The sequence below is a fragment of the Lissotriton helveticus genome, chromosome 1_1 (genome assembly GCF_964261635.1).
Source record: "Lissotriton helveticus chromosome 1_1, aLisHel1.1, whole genome shotgun sequence".
Lineage (NCBI taxonomy): Eukaryota > Metazoa > Chordata > Amphibia > Caudata > Salamandridae > Lissotriton > Lissotriton helveticus.
In genome coordinates, this window is record NC_136057.1 from 1,301,015,115 (window position 1) to 1,301,033,875 (window position 18,761).

At 43.5% G+C, this 18,761-nt stretch overlaps 1 protein-coding gene across 1 annotated transcript in view; it reads right to left on the minus strand.

The window, feature by feature from the left end:
* Nucleotides 1–2,623: 2,623 nt before the first annotated feature.
* LOC144772730 (transforming growth factor beta receptor type 3-like) overlaps nt 2,624–18,761 on the minus strand; it is a 72,289-nt gene continuing 56,151 nt past the window's right edge. Inside the window, exons 9-10 of the mRNA XM_078657266.1 lie at nt 17,101–17,211; nt 2,624–2,715 (exon numbers count right to left, since the gene is read on the minus strand). Coding sequence (XP_078513392.1) covers nt 2,624–2,715; nt 17,101–17,211 — 203 coding nt within the window. The remainder of the gene's footprint in view (nt 2,716–17,100; nt 17,212–18,761) is intronic.

The window sequence follows — 18,761 nt, forward strand, 5'->3', positions numbered from 1 at the left end:
ACCACTTTCTCCACCCATGCAGGTTTAAGGAGATACAAACGCCACATTATGGTGTGTCCAGTGCTGCAGAAGGATTTCAAGACACTATCAGAGGAGTGCAAGCTGGCCTAGAAGGGGTCATTAATGTCAGTGAAGGCTTTCTGGTACATGCACCTACCATTGAACAGCATCTCAACAGACTGAGGCCGACCTTCCCATGGTTGCAGGACAGTGGTCTCACCCCACATTGTGAGAAATGTGCATTCCTCCAGAAAGAAGTAGCTTTTTTGGGTACCGGTTCTCAGAGAACGGGCTAATGCCTAATCCCGCAAAGGTCCTTGACATTCAGTTAGCCCCGGCGCCTACAAGTGTTACAGGTGTTTGTAGCTTTTTGGAGATGGTCAATTACTGTGGCCAATTAATTCAGAACTTAACCACCCTCATCACCCCACTTCGAGTGGTAAGTAAAGCCAATTCAGTTTGGGGATTGCGGCCTGCCCAAGAAGAAGCATTTCAGGTGACCAAACTAGCTTTGTCTCCCCACACCACCCTGGGTTACATTAAGCCTCGCCATGATTCGGAATTGTCTGTGGATGTTAAACCCTTTGGCCTGGAAACTGTCCTGTCCCAAAAGCAAGATGATGGTGAGTGGGCTCCTGTAATATATGCTAGTCGTGCTCTGACAGAGACTGATTTGGGATATTCTCACATTGAGAAGGAGGCCAATGCTGCTAATTGCGGATGTCTCCACTTTCACATATATCTTTGTGGCCAGACGTTTGGAGTTCATACAGACCACAAACCATTGATACCTCTGTTCACTGGTTCCTCGTCAAAACCACCGCCCAGGATCGAGAAGTGGATCCTCCAGTTACAGGAATACCGATTCACTGTTGTATACCGACCGGGATCTCAAACCCTTGCAGACTCTTTCCAGACCCACAAGACAAGCCATGGTTGGTGGGACATAGTACACAGAGGAAGTGGAAGAATATGTGTGGCTGGTGATTAAATGTTCAAGGCCACTGTCAATCTGCTTGGGGGAGATCATTGGGATACCCGTTCAGACGAGTGTCTCCAACTTGCCATCTCAGCAGTGACGTCAGAGAACTGGCACACCCTTATTCACAATGCATCCTATCGCACTGATGAAACCATCATGAGGAATGTGTCATTTTTCAAGCTTTATAAGCAGCCAGGTGTTGGGTCAGGTAACACTTTTTGTGCAATTCCAGTGGATGAACTGGGATGCAATGATGATGTCATGAAAGGTTCACAAGCAGTAGCGGTCGGTGGTGGGAGTGCTGCCAGGCGGTGACGTGGGGCAGGGAGGGGCAGGTTGGGGGGGGTTGTAAACTACTGGATACGGCCAAATACACGTAAATAAACATAAACATAAATAAAATGAATTTCGTTCCATGACCTGCTTCGCCAAATATACTTAACAAGTGAGGTGGGTTCAAATGAACGACCCTGTTATGTGTGGTCACAATGGTAATGGCCATGACGTAATTAGGGGAGCAAATAAAAGGCCAAGGGGCCGTACCTCGTCGCAGAAAAGTGAAAGTGTGTAGTGTATACATCTTTTACGTTCAGCACTGTGCTCATGTTCCAGGCTGTGCTCCCAACCAAACACTCCTCTCCATTACTCATTACGCAAACCTGCCACCTCATTTAAACATGTAACAGGAGCGAAACACCTATTAATTGCTACCTTTGTCCCTGCACCTGCTTTAGCTAAAATTACGATTACCTTTAAGCTTTCTTCAGTCCTCACATTTTAAACTGGTCTCATACAATTTTGTTAAAATTAAAGGTGCCCTCACAGTAGTCGTTGGTTCATACTTTGTAGCTCCCTTTTTTTAATGTGCCTTAAAGCTTTTATGTAAAAGTAAATGTTTTGGCCAAATACCAAAGCTACAATAGTTATAATGTGTGAACAAGGTGTCTGGGTTTTCAAAGAAAAAGACTACTGCTAGGAAGGAAGGAAGGAAGAAAACTATTCTTTCCTGGTCTGGGAAAGAGCTGTGAGAGATTTGAGTGGATATAGAAAGATCCCTCCTGTAGACAGGGAAAAGACGCTGTCTGCAGGGTTCGCATGGTGCAACGCGCCACAGAACATTGCATTAATGTACTTACCATTAAAAAGACCTGTGGGTGGACTGCAATTTGGCACCAGGCTAGAGCCCACACAACCCTTACTAAATCCAGGTCTGAGAGCTTCGAACATGAGTCAGGCTCCTCCTGGTGGAGGTCCAAGAGCTATGAAGAAGACCAGGATTGAATCACATCCCAGAGTGGAACAAAGAAAGATGTGAGTATGAAGGGAATGGAGGCTGGCCCACTTGGAGGGGGCTGTAAGAGCTATGAGAGACAGGTAAACCTCTGTCTAGCCCTCAGTGGGAGAGCTGATGTTGACCAAAATGGACATAGCACCATCCTGTTGTGGGACAGAGAGAGAACACTATAAAGATAAAAGGCAAAGGCATAGCCTCCACCTAGTGTGTATTGCATTTAAAGGGAAGAACATCGCTACTCTAGTAGGACACAGACACCCTGCATATTAGAGTTCTTGTGATTTGTTTACAATTAGTAGAAAGACCAGCAGTCAAATCCTTACCTCCGATTATGCTTCCCCGAGTCCTCATCCATGTGCCGTGCATGCTGCCGCGTCTTTCACAACTTTATCACGCGCCTGCGAAGTTGGAGGGCCTAGGTCAGGAGTTGTATCTGGGTCTAGAAGAGAATGCATCCAAAAAGTTACTCTATACAATGGAGATCGCTTTTAATTTCTCCCTACTTCAGAATCAGAAAACGTTGTCATAATAGTATATGGTTTTATTTCTTCCAAAGATATTTCAATTTAAATCACGCCATCATCTGGCCCTTCGTTCAAAACAGAGAAAACTACAAAATAAACTCACTCACCCCCAACTTCCTCGACAGGTTGACATAGCCATGATTTTAATAGTCTTCCAATGCCTTCAAAGATCATCCAGCTCCCGATTATTGTCTACATTTATATTCTCCCTTCATAGTCCAGAACATACACCAGTTTCAAAGAGCTGGAGGATCGCAGACACCCCATGTTTATCGGCTGGGTTGTCAAATTGTTTACTAAGGGCGCTACCACGTCTGTTCGTATTTATGGCCCATATTTTATAATGCTGAAATTAATTTCTTATTGGCCAACATCAACCAAAATGTACTCACACACTCATGGAATGTCGGAATGATGGCTAGGTTCCACTTTTGTTCAGTCAATTGTTTCATTGCAAAGATCATATTGGCTGCTGTACTCGCATCTCTGTTAGTAAGTAACTTATAAACTGTGGGTTGGAGCTGCAACAGTATGATGGCATGTTCTGGATTCAGAGAGTAGCCCATGACCATTTTAAAAGGCTCATGATTTTTTTCCCAAAAATTCGTAAACTGGGTCTGGACCACCAAATATGTTATCTTTTATTTCCTCTTGACCACAACCTCTCCAACACAACTCCGATGTGTATGGGTATATACTTTCCAGTCGTTTAGGTGTTAAATGCAATATTGTTGTGTACTTGAGTAAGAATTCTCTATTTTGGAAACTTTTACACGTGAAAAGTATGTCTGAACAGAATTTGTGCCATTGTTTTATTGGGACCAAGTGCTTCAGGATATTTTGCCACCTCCTTATATAAGACCACTGCCTCTCAGAGTTTCTAGCTGCTAGTATCAAATATATTTGAGCGATAAGTCCATTTGGAGAGATATGGCTAGGAAAGCGCTTTTCCCAGTCTGTAGGCTGTCTAATGACGGCCACTCTGTTAACCGTGTAGACTGCCCAGTGCCTCATCTGCCAGTACTTCATGCGGTCAGTTTTCTTTAATTTGAATTCTTTCTTACAATGCACAAATGTTTTAATATCTGTATTGTTAAAAAGTAACCCAAGCATTCAACACCCTCCTAATGCACATCCGCCCTTGTCTTCCCTCAAGGGTACTTCTTCCCCCAGCCAGCAGAGCATCAGAAGGCGTGTTTGCAGAGTGGGGGAGAAAGGGGGCATGGCCTTCTGATACCTCTCAGCAATCCCGCTGTGTGGGCCTTACTGGAGGTAACAGGACAGCTTGTTGGCCCCCAAGGACCCTCTGGAGTCCATTTTCAACACCATTACTACTTACAACCTCATAGAAATTTACTGAAAAATCCAAAGGTTACAGGGGCGTTACAGTTAGGAATTAGCATTTTAAAAAACCTTTTTGAAATTCACTGAAAAAAACAAAGGTTACAAGGACGTTATAGTTAGGCTAAGGTTTCACTCATTCAAAATCAGTGAAATTCAGCAGTTATAGTTAGCTGCGCTAACTACAACTTGCGCCCCCAAAATGCACTGCTTATAATCTCACATATTACATCACTCATAACATGGTCAGTGACATCGCTCATGACATCTCAAATGATATTACTGATGATATCACTGATGTTATCCACAAAATCACTAACTCACCCACTCACACCCCAAAGAACCTTTCATACACCCACTCCCACACAAAAATACACAAACCCATCCACAGATTTATACCAGTACTTACACACCCATTCAATGATTCAGAGGTCTACACACATATCCACTCACTCACCCATACAACCACTCACACACCCACTCACTCACTAATACAGCCACTGACATATCCACTCATACACCCATGCAGCCACTCACACACTGAGTCAGACACCCATAGAACTACTCACAGACCTACTCACTCACCCATACAGTCATAGAGCCACTTACTCACCCATACAGTTACCCACACACCCACTTACTTAATCATACCGATACAAACACATAGTCACTCACCTGCACAGTCTCTGACACAAGCACACACCCACCCATGCAGCCACTCTCACATTCACTCACTCACCCATACAGTCACTCATGTACCACCTTTCACATACCCAGTTACTCACCCATATACCACAGACACATCCATTCACCCACACAGAGACTCAGTCACCCATACAGCCCCTCACACACACACACACACACACACACACACACACACACTCAGTAACCCATACAGCCACTGACTTACCCACTCACTCATGCATACAGGCAGTCACACACCCCCTCACCTACCAACACAGACACCCATACAGGTACTCAGATAACCAATCATTCACCCATACAGCCACTCATTTACCTACTCACACACCGATACAGCCACTTAGACACCAACTGACAGACTGATACAAACATTCACACAACCAGTCACTCACCCGTACGTTCACTGAGACACCTATTCACTTACTTATACAGTCATTTACGCACCCACTGAATTATCCATAGAGGCATTCATGCACCCACTGATTCACCAATACAAGTTGGTATATATATATATATATATATATATATATAGATATATATATTAGGGGTGGGCGTAGAACGCGTAGTCGCGCTACGCGAAGTTACGCGAAGACGTTCTTGCACTACGCGAGCTTCGCGAGCGTGCGTAGTAGCTTGCTGGACCCGTTCGCGAGACGTTTTTCTTGCTCGGTAGCGCGTTGTGCGTGTTCGGGCCTTACACATGTGGTGGGCTAGGGGTGCGGCCATCTTGTTTTTTCAATTGTCCCGCCCGCTCGTGTCCCCTATTTCCTCGTCCGGGTCGCGTATAACTTGTTCGCGTGGTGCATGTCTTGTTCGGGAACACAATTACTTATCGCGTTCTCACAGTCGGATTGGATTGTGCGGCGGGATTCCAAACATCGTAGCGAACGGGAGAGAAAAGCGAGAAAGCGAACGCAGAACCACGGTAAGTCATTACGGCGCACGCGAGAATGCTATTGAGCGCGCGAGGAAGAAAAACGACTACGCTACGCTGTAGATTGCGAAGTAGTACAAAAGGGGGCGGTGATGGAAGGAGCATCTGAACCAATCAAACACTCACACCCAGTCAAAAGATCTGGGTTTAATCCATCACCGTTCTTTAGCCCACTCTGCCACCCCAGTTCAGACATGGCTATATGCAAATCAGTCTGACCCTGTGCCTCATGGGAACAGTCCAGCCCAAACTGCCAAGCCATGCCTTCCCTGGACCGGAAACAAGCTTCCGAGGACCGGTTTCTGGCATTACAGCCGTCTTCAGCCCGGCTTTCTTGAATCCAGTGGCAAAGTGAGCAAGAGACTCACGTCTGAGCATCCCCTGCCACACTTATGGCGGCCAAAAGCGGTACAAAAGGGGGTGGTGATGGACGGAGCATCTGAACCAATCAAACACTCACACCCAGTCAAAAGATCTGGGTTTAATCCATCACCGTTCTTTAGCCCACTCTGCCACCCCAGTTCAGACATGGCTATATGCAAATCAGTCTGACCCTGTGCCTCATGGGAACAGTCTAGCCCGAACTGCCAAGCCATGCCTTCCCTGGACCGGAAACAAGCTTCCGAGGACCGGTTTCTGGCATTACAGCTGTCTTCAGCCCGGCTTGCTTGAATCCAGTGGCAAAGTGAGCAAGGAACTCACGTCTGAGCATACCCTGCCACACTTATGGTGGCCAAAAGCGGTACAAAAGGGGGTGGTGATGGACGGAGCATCTGAACCAATCAAACACTCACACCCAGTCAAAAGATCTGGGTTTAATCCATCACCGTTCTTTAGCCCACTCTGCCACCCCAGTTCAGACATGGCTATATGCAAATCAGTCTGACCCTGTGCCTCATGGGAACAGTCCAGCCCGAACTGCCAAGCCATGCCTTCCCTGGACCGGAAACAAGCTTCCGAGGACCGGTTTCTGGCATTACAGCCGTCTTCAGCCCGGCTTGCTTGAATCCAGTGGCAAAGTGAGCAAGGGACTCCCGTCTGAGCATACCCTATCACACTTAGATTGCGAAGTAGTCGACAGCTTCGCGCTCGCAGCGAAGTTGCCGAAAATATGCAAACTCCGTGAACGGAGCGTAGTTCTCCGCCCAGGCTTAATATATATTAAACGCTCATAAACTTTTTTTTAAACACTCACAGTCACTGGATGACATCATCAGTGATGCCATTTGAGATTTCATCAGTGATGCCATCAATGATGTCACTGACCATGTCATGAGTGATGTAATATGTGAGGTCATAAGCAGTGCATTGCGAGCGTGAGTTATAGTTAGCTCAGCTAACTATAACTGCTGAATTTCACTGGTTTTGTACAAGTGAAACCTGAGCTTAACTTTAACATCACTGTCACCTTTGTTTTTTTCCTATTACACACATATATTATATATATATATATATATATATATATATATATATATTTATATATATATATATTTCTCTGAATCCTCTCGCCTCTTCGGAAGTCACGGCACAGCAGACAGGAAAGTCCTTTTTGTCAAAATATTTTATTTTAACACCCCATGTGCAAAGTTACGTGCAGTAATTGGATGACTTTGTTGTTTAGACCATTTTATTTTTTTTTACTAAATCTTTTTATTATTATAACACAAGAGGAGAAATATATATATCAGATGTCATAAACGAATACAACACAGCTGTGGACGGGCAAGTGAAGTGAAGAAATACCGTACAGTCAGAATCAGCAAAGAAATCAATACCAGCGTAAAGCAGAAGCAAAACAATTAGATAGCAATGACCGGCGGCACCCCCCCACAGCGTCCGCCCACCAGGAGTACAGGATATATGAGGCAGACATATGACACCCAGATACGTTTAGGCAAAAATCAGGAGAATATGCCACATCTCTTGTGAAGAAAGGAAAAGGGAAATAGAATGGTCATAGAAAATAACAAAGGAAAAATAAACCCCCCCCCACAACCCCCCACCCTACACCCCTGCAGATGGCTACGACCTAACCCCACTAGCAGCGTGCCTGTCGCCCCCTAAACTACGCCCCAAGGAAGGGAAAAAGTTGGAGGAGGAGAATGTTGCAAAACGATACGAGCTCCCGGACTCCCATCCCCCCGCCAAAAGCAGACACCCCCCACCGTAGTGTTAAGCAAAGTTTAGCAAATCAAAAGACAGTCCATAGGGGAGCCGCAAACAGAAAAAGGACCACCCCGCCCGACCCCCGGCACCGCAGAGGCAGCAAATCCCTTCCCGAGCATATCAGACTAATAATCAGACAATCAGATTCACATCTGACCCTCGCTCCCACAGATACCACCCAGCAAAGACAAAAGAAACAGTGCATCAAAGTCCAATCAAGTTCAGCCCAAACCCTCGCGATCCATCACGATGACCCCGTCCAGTACAAATAGGTCGCTGCGTTTCTCCACGCAGGCTCTGTCCAGCCGATCAGCCATCAAAACACGATTAATAGAAAATAGTAGAGTGTCAAGATCAGTTCGATAGGAGGGAAAACAGGATAGACGGCCACAGAGTCCAAAAGTCAAAGCAAATCCACTGCCCTCCAGCGAAAAATCAGCAAAGCGGTTTTGATCACTCACAAAAAGAGGCAAAGGTGTAGTCCGACAGACGTTGGAGAAGTCACAATGGCTTACGAAGATAGTCACATCCATCTCGGGCGGGGTCGACATAGGGCTAAATAAACGTCCAGTTCTTTCGGGCTCGATAGCCGCCATCTTAGGGTCGCAGTAGATTTCCGTGTCTGTATCCTGCACAGGGTCCTCGGTAACAATCAAGGCATTCTCCGCGGAAGAAGTATCTCGGCTCTCCAGGAACAAAGGGCCGGAATCCGGTCCCAAGCCTATACGATCAACAATTATGATCATCTCCTGGAAGGTGGCGGTGAATCGTGTGTGGAGCTCCAAAATGGCGGCCATTACAGTGCGTAGCGACGGTGTAGTTTCAGCCCGCTCCATCGCCCCTCAATGAGCGACCGGGCGGGTGTCCGAACCTCGGAGGTCAACTTCTCCGGGGCACAGGGCAGAAGCAATGTAGAAACCACCGTTAACACGTCCAAAGCATGATAGCAGTACCGTCACCGCCCACGAGGAACCGAGCTCAGAAAACCCCAGAAGCTCAACGGGGCCTCCGGGCAGCGGAACCCCGAACAAATAGTCGGTACAATAGGCCACTGTAGTTGCTGGGTAGAGCTGTCACCAAATCACCATCCATAACGGGAGAGGAAAAACGCCACTTCGGGAGACCGGAACCGCCCACGGTCCGCGGCCGATGTTGTTCAACTCCAACCCGGCCGGGTTAAAACTCGAGGCCCCGGCTTCAAATCTGGGGTAGGCCAAGACTGGCACACGACCTATCTTTGTCGTCTGAGCAGCTACAAATTCCGGGATTGCACCTTTCGAGTCAGGCGCAGTTCACCTGCGCGGGAGTCCGGCGGGAAATCAGGATAGGAGTCAGGATTCATGAGCTTCTGGTGGAGGTCGGCGGAGCCGGGAGCTTATTCGGCCATCTTGGTTACGAGCGTAGCTCCTCCCCGTTTAGACCATTTTTAAAGTGCATAGTGCAGATACCATTTTCCATTTCTACTACTCCTCTAGACTGTCAACCTTGTTCACAAATTATGGCCAAAAGATTTTGATAGAAAAGCAGACATTTGAGGTGAGCAAATCTAGAGTGTCGCTTGTGTTGGGAGTGCTCTATACAGGAGCTGCTTTCCACCTAAACTTGAGAACTACCCAGAGTTCTCTGCTTAATTTTTGCACATATATATATATATATATATATATATATATATATATATATATATATATATATATATATATATATGAAAACACTAAACATATATATACACATTCACATAGCTATACTAATATTATAAAGAGAGAGCCCTAACCTTTGATGCGGGTAATCTCAGTCACCACAGCACCAATCACAACACCCAATACAGCATTGGAAAGGGCAGTTGCAGCAGAAGGCCATAGGCTATACAGATGGCCACCATATACATTTGAAAGGTAAAAGAACTTTGCCAGCAAAGTAGTCCCTAGTGGGCGGGGTTCGGCATGACGACAACAAAAAAGCGTTCCTTAAACGTGTGCATTGTGCTGGGGGTGTGTGCTGGGGGGTGACAAAGGCTGGGGGCGTGTGATAGGGGCGTGACAAAAATGGGCGCAGCAATTGCGCGAGAGCATGGGGCAAGACAAACGACAATGGGCGCGGCAATTGCGGAATTGCACGGGAGCAAGGGGTGTTGCCAATGGACGTGGAAATGCACGGGAGCAAGAGCGTTCAATGGGCGTCTAAGTTCAGCTGGAGGCACGCCAATTGCGCAATTGCGCGGGAGCAAGGGCCGTGACAAACGACAATGGGCGCGCCAATTGCGGAATTGCACGGGAGCAAGGGCCGAGGACAATGGGGGTGGCGATCGGTCGCCAACAATCGCGCCACATTCATAAATTATGATGCCAATCGCGCACCTGGGCGTATGCCTTCAATGGGCGTCTGCGTTCAGCTGGAGGCGTGGTAAGTAACCGTTCGCTCTACTCACTTGTGGGCCTGCACGTTGTGCTGGGGACGTGGCACACATACTAGGGCCGAATGCAGTGTGTGCCTTGTGCTGGGTGCGTGTCAAACAGACTGGGGCCCAATGCCGTCGGTGCTTTACTAAATTGCCGTTACGTTCCTGCCTTCACGCCATGTGGGTCCTAAAAAAATAATAATACCGGGAAATAACTTTCAAGGGTCACATAATTCGCATTGTAATACGGTCGCCGCTGGAGCCGGGCCTCAAGCGGGGGCACACGCCACTGAGCGTGCCTGCGGGGACAATAACTGCAGCGTCTCCTGCGCGCTGTCACTCAACTCTCTGCATAAACAAATTTACACATGGCGCACAACATCAACCAGGGCTGAAGCCGGCCTCAAGCGGCGGCTGACGAGACTAAGTGGCCCTGCTGGCAGACTAACCTTCAAATTGACTGCACTTTCCCACACGCGCAGTGTCTCTAGCGCGACCTGTTACCCACTCAACTCTTCATACCCGGACAACGTCGGGACGGGCTGCTAGTAAATATATATACACACACACATAAAACATTTACTACACATAACCACAGAAAAAACAATGAGTCAGACAATTATATCTGTCGGTAGAATTAATCACATCTATGAAAAATTGTCACTGTGCACTTATTCCATTTATCATGTACAAATGTCCAGAGTAAGTAGATTGTGACAAAAAACGTAATCAGTGTTTCGGTGGAGTAATGTTAAAATTTCCACCTTCTTCAAAGCATAAAATATATGTAATCTTGTATCAAGTAATATAAGACACATATACACAAAATCTTCAAAGTAACTAATAATTAATACATGCAGAACAAGAAATAATTTTTCAGTATGGATACTTTAAAAACATTTGCTTTTAGGTAGGACCAATTTAACAAAATCATAAACAGTCATTTGAAAACAGATAATATAGTAACTATTATCCAAAATGTCAGCTATAAATGGGATAAATAAAAATTCATATAAAAAAATTGAAAGGGACCAAATTACACACCAACTTTTTTATTGAATATTGCTAAACTGGTTAGATTCCAGTTAGTCTTCAGATAAAGGATAAGCCAGGGTTGTTTACCGATAATGAGACATTTAAACATACTTGGACCTTAATTAACAATTGTTTCAGTAGAGATTAGATGTTATTAATTATTGAAATAACTCGGGAGGTGAACTTAATAGAGAAAAAAAAGAGCTTGAGGAGCTTGAACAGATTTTGAAAGATAATTACAGTTGGATCTCTCACCATTAGCCAGTATTGGATGGTCTCTTGTGATTGGGTGAATGTATGACATTGTTCTGCATTCTGTCCATCAATTGTTGTTTTTGCATTTGTCACCCGAGTGGGACGGGTATGCCCAGACGTGGGTCCCGTGCTCTCCATGCCACTGGAGTCAAAAACATCCTGGCTGATGAGGGGTGAGACCCCGAAACCGGTCCTAGGATGCTTGTTTCCAGTCCAGGGAGGACCATGCCTGACAGTTTGGGCTGGACTGTTCCCATTGGACACAGGGGCAAGACTGATTTACATATGGCTGGGTTCAAACTGGAAGGGCAGGGTGAGCAAAAAACGATGGATTTAGGCCCAGATCTCTGAACTGGGGTGAATGTGCGACATTGGTCTGCATTCTGTCCATCAGTTGTTGTTTTTGCATTGGTCTCTTGTAATTGGCACAGTCCACATCTGGCTTTTTGGTTCATAGCACGGTCTCCTTAAGTACCCTAAATAGGAAAAGCCAGCCTACCCTGTCTAATGCAGTCTCAGCATCAAGTGGCACTGTTGTAAGCAGGATCCTCCCATACAACATCTCTATGAGGTGAATCACTCTATGTATGTTGTCCGTGGATTGTCAGTTGGGGACAAAACCAGATTGTTCAGGGTGGATTAAAAATGGCATATGGTGCATCAATCGGTTTGCCAATACCTTTGTGTAAATTTTGGTGTCCAAGTTGAGAACAGCGATGGGAAAGTACGCTTTGTATAGAACCAGTGATTTTTCCCTCTTTATGTGTAATTGTTATATGGGCCTCCAACATAGTAGGTGTAACTGTGCCTGATTACAGGAAGGAGTTACATTCAGACACTAATCTTGGTATAAGTTCCAACCAGAAGTGCTTAAAGAATGCGTTTTTCAGGCCATCAGATCCTAGGGGTTTATTGGGAAGTAAGTCACTGATGGCTTTCAAGATCTCCTCTGAGGTTACTAATTCTTCCGGAGCAAGTCTATTTGTACTTGCCAGCCTTGCCGTCTCTGCTGAGCCAATGACATTGTCTATGCTATGTATGCTTACGGGGTTAGCCGAGTACAATGCTGAGTAGTACTGTTGGAATACCTGTGTTTTTCTTTTCCCCACTAATAGGTTCACCCCCATTTCCTCTCATAGCAAGAATTCTCCCAATTTTTTTTCACAACCAACTCTTCGTGCTAGAAGAGAATCTGACCTGTTGGCTTTTTCATAAAATGTTTGAAGTAGACACAGTAAAGTTATTTCCGCGCTCTCTGTGACCAACAGGCCCAGGCTCCCTCTTGCTTTAGTTACGGTAGACAAGGATTTAATTGTCCCAGTCAGTTTAAGGTTTTTTTCCACCTTAAGCTCAGTTGTTGGTGTCTCATGGAAATAGTTTATACCCCTGTCACTGTATAGCTCTTTAAGAAATACACTGGCCCCTAGCAACAGTTTTAAAGGCATGCCATAGAATACTTGTAGAAACGACCCTAATATAATTTTCTTAAACGTAATTTCAAATTGATTCTATGAGAGATTGGGCAACCACCCTATCCCAGAGGAGGGATTTGTCGAATCTTCAGTACCCCCTTCTGTTTGTGCCGTCAGGACAATCTCCCTTCTAAATTAACACAGTGATCTGATATTGCCATCAACCATGCAAGATGCTACACGTCCTTTCCGCCCATTTATGTGTCCCAACGCTAGTAATTTGTGCATGTGAGAAAGGTAGGTGTACTTTTGTGTTGTGGGATGTCCAAATATTTACTGACCCAAGTTCTCTGAATCCCTCTAATAAAGGCTGTGGTAGTAGTGTTCCTGATGGTATCTGTCAATCTGCGCGCATATATTAAAATCTCTGACCTAAAGCTATTTGTGTGGGCTCCAGTCTCTAATTTTAACCAGTATTTGAGTTAGGAAGTTGTCTTGTGCCGCTTTTGGGGGCATATATATTGGGCATACTAAAGCTCCCTTCAAAACGATGTTGGGCATATTATATAAAGCAACCCTCTTTCATGACCTTCAATACTGTGATCTTATCCAGTAGTCCTTATGTAAACCAATCACATGACACAACCACTTGTCTTACTAGTAGCTATGATATAGGGTGTACATAAGAAGAACGGATGTATGTTTCTTGGCAACATTTAACATCTGGGAAAGTTTCTCTTACCTGCCTCCACATGTTGTATTGGTTAATTGACAAGTTTTACCCCTTTACATTTCAAGACACTATTCTCATCATTTGTGTTTGCAGGAATTGTTCTGTCTATGCATGATAACGGGTATGTGGATTCTACTTAGGTAGCCAGAGTCCCTCAAGGAAGCTGTATCTACGTGTGTTTGCACTTATTGGTTCCAGTCAACTCCCTAACTTTGAATCTGTCCCCACCTCCCTCTCCCCAAGGCCATCCAGCCCCCCTACCCACCATCCTCCACAAAAAAAGATGTTGAAAATCCATTAACACGTTGGTCAGGCATGTGGCAGCCTACTTCTCCACCCTCCTCCCCGGCCAGTTCCCCCCTTACTTCATACAATTGCTCCAAGTGCTCATTTCATTATAAATGCCAGTTATATCTGTCATGGACTTTGGGAAGTTATAATGGGTAATAGCTATAAACCAATCCTAATCCTGTTATATCGAGATGCCACTTCTCCTCTTGATGTTCCTGTTTTTCTTCCATTGCTGTTCTCTCAGAACCTTTCAGTGTAATTTCTGTGTTGATTTTCTTGGGGTGTCCTTTTTTTTCCATTTGTCTTTAGACCTTACTTGTCGATTTTCCTCCTCTGCCTGCATTGATGGGGCCTCTTTCGCCGGTCTCAAAACTTCCTGCGCCTCTTCCACTGTGCGGATTGCAGAGAATCTAGAGTCAAACTGAAATCACAAAGTCATGGAAAAGTCCATCGGTAGCAAATTTGCGTTTTTGATAGTTCCACTATTATCAGCGCCAGTTCGTGGCATTTAATGTAACCTGGTCAGATGTACTGGTAGAGGTCTATAATCTGGTTTTAAAAAGTAATTGTCTTCGTCTTTCTTGCCTCTTGATGAAGAAGGATGCCAGATTTGCAAAAATGTCTTTGAGATTAACTCTCGGTGAGAGTCTTGAAGCTCCTACTCGATGCCCTAACAATTAGACTATCAGTAGCCGGCCCTTCTTTTAGGCAGAAGCAAAATAATTGTGGGCAATAGCATTCAACCTCACTTTCCGAAACCTAATGTCACTTCATGAGCGATCTTCAAGATCTGTCCAATAGGGCCTGTCCAAATATCGTCTTCTATCTTAGCCTGTATGTCTTGATGTTTTCCAGATTCTGGGTCACACCCACTACGGCATCCTCATTGGCTGACACTCACTCTCCTAACATTTGAAGATTCTTTGTTATATCTGAGAGGGCCTCTGTATTTGTATGGTGGCCATATTTGAACTTGTATTGTAGACACCACTTAGGCAGCTCTGTAGATCTTCTTTGGTTAATGGGGGGTTAATTCCCCTTTTTTGCCACCATGTTTGCTAATGTCCGGCTTCGTTCCACTTCTCCCAGTATCGGCTCAACTAGGACTTCAGTTAAGCGCCATTAGGTCGCTATTTCTCTCCGCAGCCCAAGTTTTTAGGTGGCATTAATGTCTGCCTAATCACTCTAATCCCATTCGTAAAAGGTTTATCAACTACAAAAACACTTCCTGATCATTATGAAGCTTTTCCCCTAGTTACATACACTTTCCACTCCTTTTATGATGCCAGTAAGAAATTGATATCCAAAGACGTGGGGAAACCCAATCAACCCTTGTAGGCTCGGGCAGTGAATAGTCAATGTAAAAGGTGGCTACAAGGGAATTCATTCAATAGTTTTCAATTTGTATATGACATCTTGCAGGTTCATTAAACAATTAAACCCTGTGTATCCATAGGATTACTCAAACTACTAATCAAAATATTTCTTTACGAAGCAAACAACATTTAAATGTAGAAGAGAGGAAGAGGCACACAGCAGTAAGGGTTATGTTATAAATCAATTGTATTGGCATAAATCACAACATAAATCAATGGGGACAAATAATAGAACAAAACTAGTAAAAAGTCATGAAAAGCGATATTTTAACATCCAATCGACAATTCATCACATTAACATCAGCTCCATAAATTTATAAGGAAAAACAGAATCATAAATGAATCCTGGTATCCTTCTGTACACAAAATAGCTGTGGAGTTGATGCTTTATGTCGACGTTTCAATCTTGTAAGTTGTCATCCGTAAGACCATCATCAGGACTAAGTTTCCATCAGATAAAAACCCCTTGGGTATACACAAAGTGTAGAGCCAATCTTGAGAATGGACACTTTTTAAAGATGATTCTCCAGTGGGATCTGGTTGAGCTCCTCTGATCAATCAAGACTTATATAATGGCAATATAGATGAGGGTATTTTATATGCCAAACAAGCGGTAATAGATGAAATACTTTGAGATAATCTTGTAGGGGAAAAGCGCTCCGGTATTACTCGGTCTAGCCGTCTCAGGTTGCATGGACATGAATCATCTTTAAAAAGTGTCCATTCTCAAGATTGGCTCTACACTTTGTGTAACCTCTTTTAAAATGTGTTTATGTGAGGTCATTGAGTAGATGCACATTACCTTACTTAAATGCAACTCCGACAAGACATAGATCCTTCTCTTTGCTCAAAGAGAAACATCTTTCCTGTTTCTCCTTCAGTGACTGGTAGCTAGAAGATCTGACATCCACTCATCCTCCAGAATCTGCAGCCAAAAACCTTGGATTTATATCTGACAATGAACTTTACTTTTCTCCCCAAGTGATTGAGGTAACAGGCACATGTTTTTCTATCTTGAGTCACTGAAAACATTTTTGGACCTTCTCCTAGTACAAGAACGTGGTTCATGTTTTATTCATGTTCAGACTTGATTATGACAAAAGGCTGTATTCAGGCCTCCCTAAAGTCTTGCTGAGCCGACTGCGAGTAACACAAAAGGCAGTGTTGGCTCATAGAGCATAGTATAGCATTGGTCCAAAATAACTTCGAGATAGGGTCCATCCCTACTTTCCAAGGAGACTTCTTAGGTCTAGCAAAGTATTGCTATTTAAAATTCCAACTTTTAAATTCAAAATGAAGGGTGATAGATTGTTCTTCTTCCTAACAGAAGACTTTTGGAACAAGCACCCTTTTGCATTTCTTTCCACCAACCCGGAGTCTCCTTTACGAAAATGACTGAAAACATGGTTATTTGCTACAATGTAAATTTACTGTGCATTGGACAAATACTCTGGTTATATGGCTAGCACTGGGACGGCTAGTGGGGCAGATGTTCCTGCTTTAGAAATTAGACCATTCATTCATCATTGAAGATTGAGGAGCCAGTCTGTCTCCTTCCTGGTACAGCCCAACATGGACACCCAGTCTTGTTGTGCTTTGGAACCGTCACTCTGCCTCACTTTGTCATTACTGCTGCATACCTGCTACCAACATTGCATACCTGTTTGGGAGTAAATAAACCAGAGTCCTGCCATCAGAAGAGCACCAATCACAAAGGCTGCAAAGACAATGCCGACAATAGCTTCCAAGCCAAGCGCTTGGTGCATGTTAGCTGCAAAGAAAATAGAAGGTAATTAGAGAATAAATAAATGAGCGGTTAATGGTAAAAGGCATCAGTAGGTAAAGACATGAGAGATTGAATGTAATATATATTTTAAAGATGATATTATTACAAAATGAATGGTGCAAAGATATTCAAGTTTATGTGGTATAAAAAACTGAGATAAAATGGTACAAATATAATACAAATGTAATGGTATAAAGATATTCTAAACCAAATAGTATAAAAATAGTAAAAGATTGTGTGAATGATATGTATATACTAAAGATTGCATAGTTTTAAGGCACTTGGGATTTAATTGACTGAATACATTTTTGCCTGAGGACATTAGCAATTGCAAGGTATAAAAGTTTTAGGTATTATGTGGTATAGTGAAAGAGATTCAATGGTACAAATACACTGAAGATTAATTTGTATAAGGTATTCAAGATTGAATTGTTTAAAGATGTTAAAATGATGTGGTACACAGATACATTAAATGGTATAAAAATACTAATGATTAAATGGTATGAAGACAGAGATATTAAGGAGTAAATTATGTACAGACATGATATGAAATGCGCGGTATAACAGCATTAGAGGTTTAACGGTATTGATATATTATAGCAATATGGCATAAAGGCATTAGCAATCCAATTATATTAGTCTATTATGATTTAAATTAGAGATAGAATGGTATTACTACATTAACGATTCAATGATGTAAGTATATCAGACATCGAATAATATTAATGCAGTAGTATAAAGGCATAGAGCTTATATGATTATAAGAAATTATGGTACAAAGGTTTAATGGCAGCACATCAATAGAATAAAAATAGTATAAATGCCTACTACTCTACAGCATTTGGAAACATTCCATTGCACATATTTTGTTTTCAAATACTGACTTCGGTAAAGGAAAATACTTATTTTCAATACATCACACTTTCACAATTGCCTCTTAAATAGCATAAACAGCAATAATACCTACTAATCTCTAGAAAGACAAAACGTTCAATATAGAGAACTGATGATCATACTACCGAAGAAAACTACAGGTTCTTGAATTTTCCTTTTTATACAGATTTTGAGACATATGACCTTGTTACCTGAAGCTCCCTTTCCATTATACTGCTTATTATTGAATCCGCTGGGGTTACTACTGATAATTTCCATATATATGATATATAATTCTTATTCCAACGTGTCTGTCACCTACTGGTCCCTTGTAGGGTGCAATGGAATTTAATGCTGTCTCCCAAGCGATGGATCTCAACTATGCCAATCTTCACTTTGCTTCACTTTTACCAAATTCTTTGGTTGCCTTAGAGCTGCTCGACCACTGGGCTATTCTCTGGTAGACATTCCAGAACATAGCCATATTTAAAATGGGTTTCTTCTGATACATCAAGTGACCAAAAAACATCAAACCAAAATGATATCTGCTGCTCTTTAGCACTTTGAGCTTGTGGCTAGTACCCCTAAATGGTACTGTCCAGGGACAGGCAAATGGCAAGGGGGAGTCTCTTGGCTTTTTTACAAGTTACTTTAGGACATGA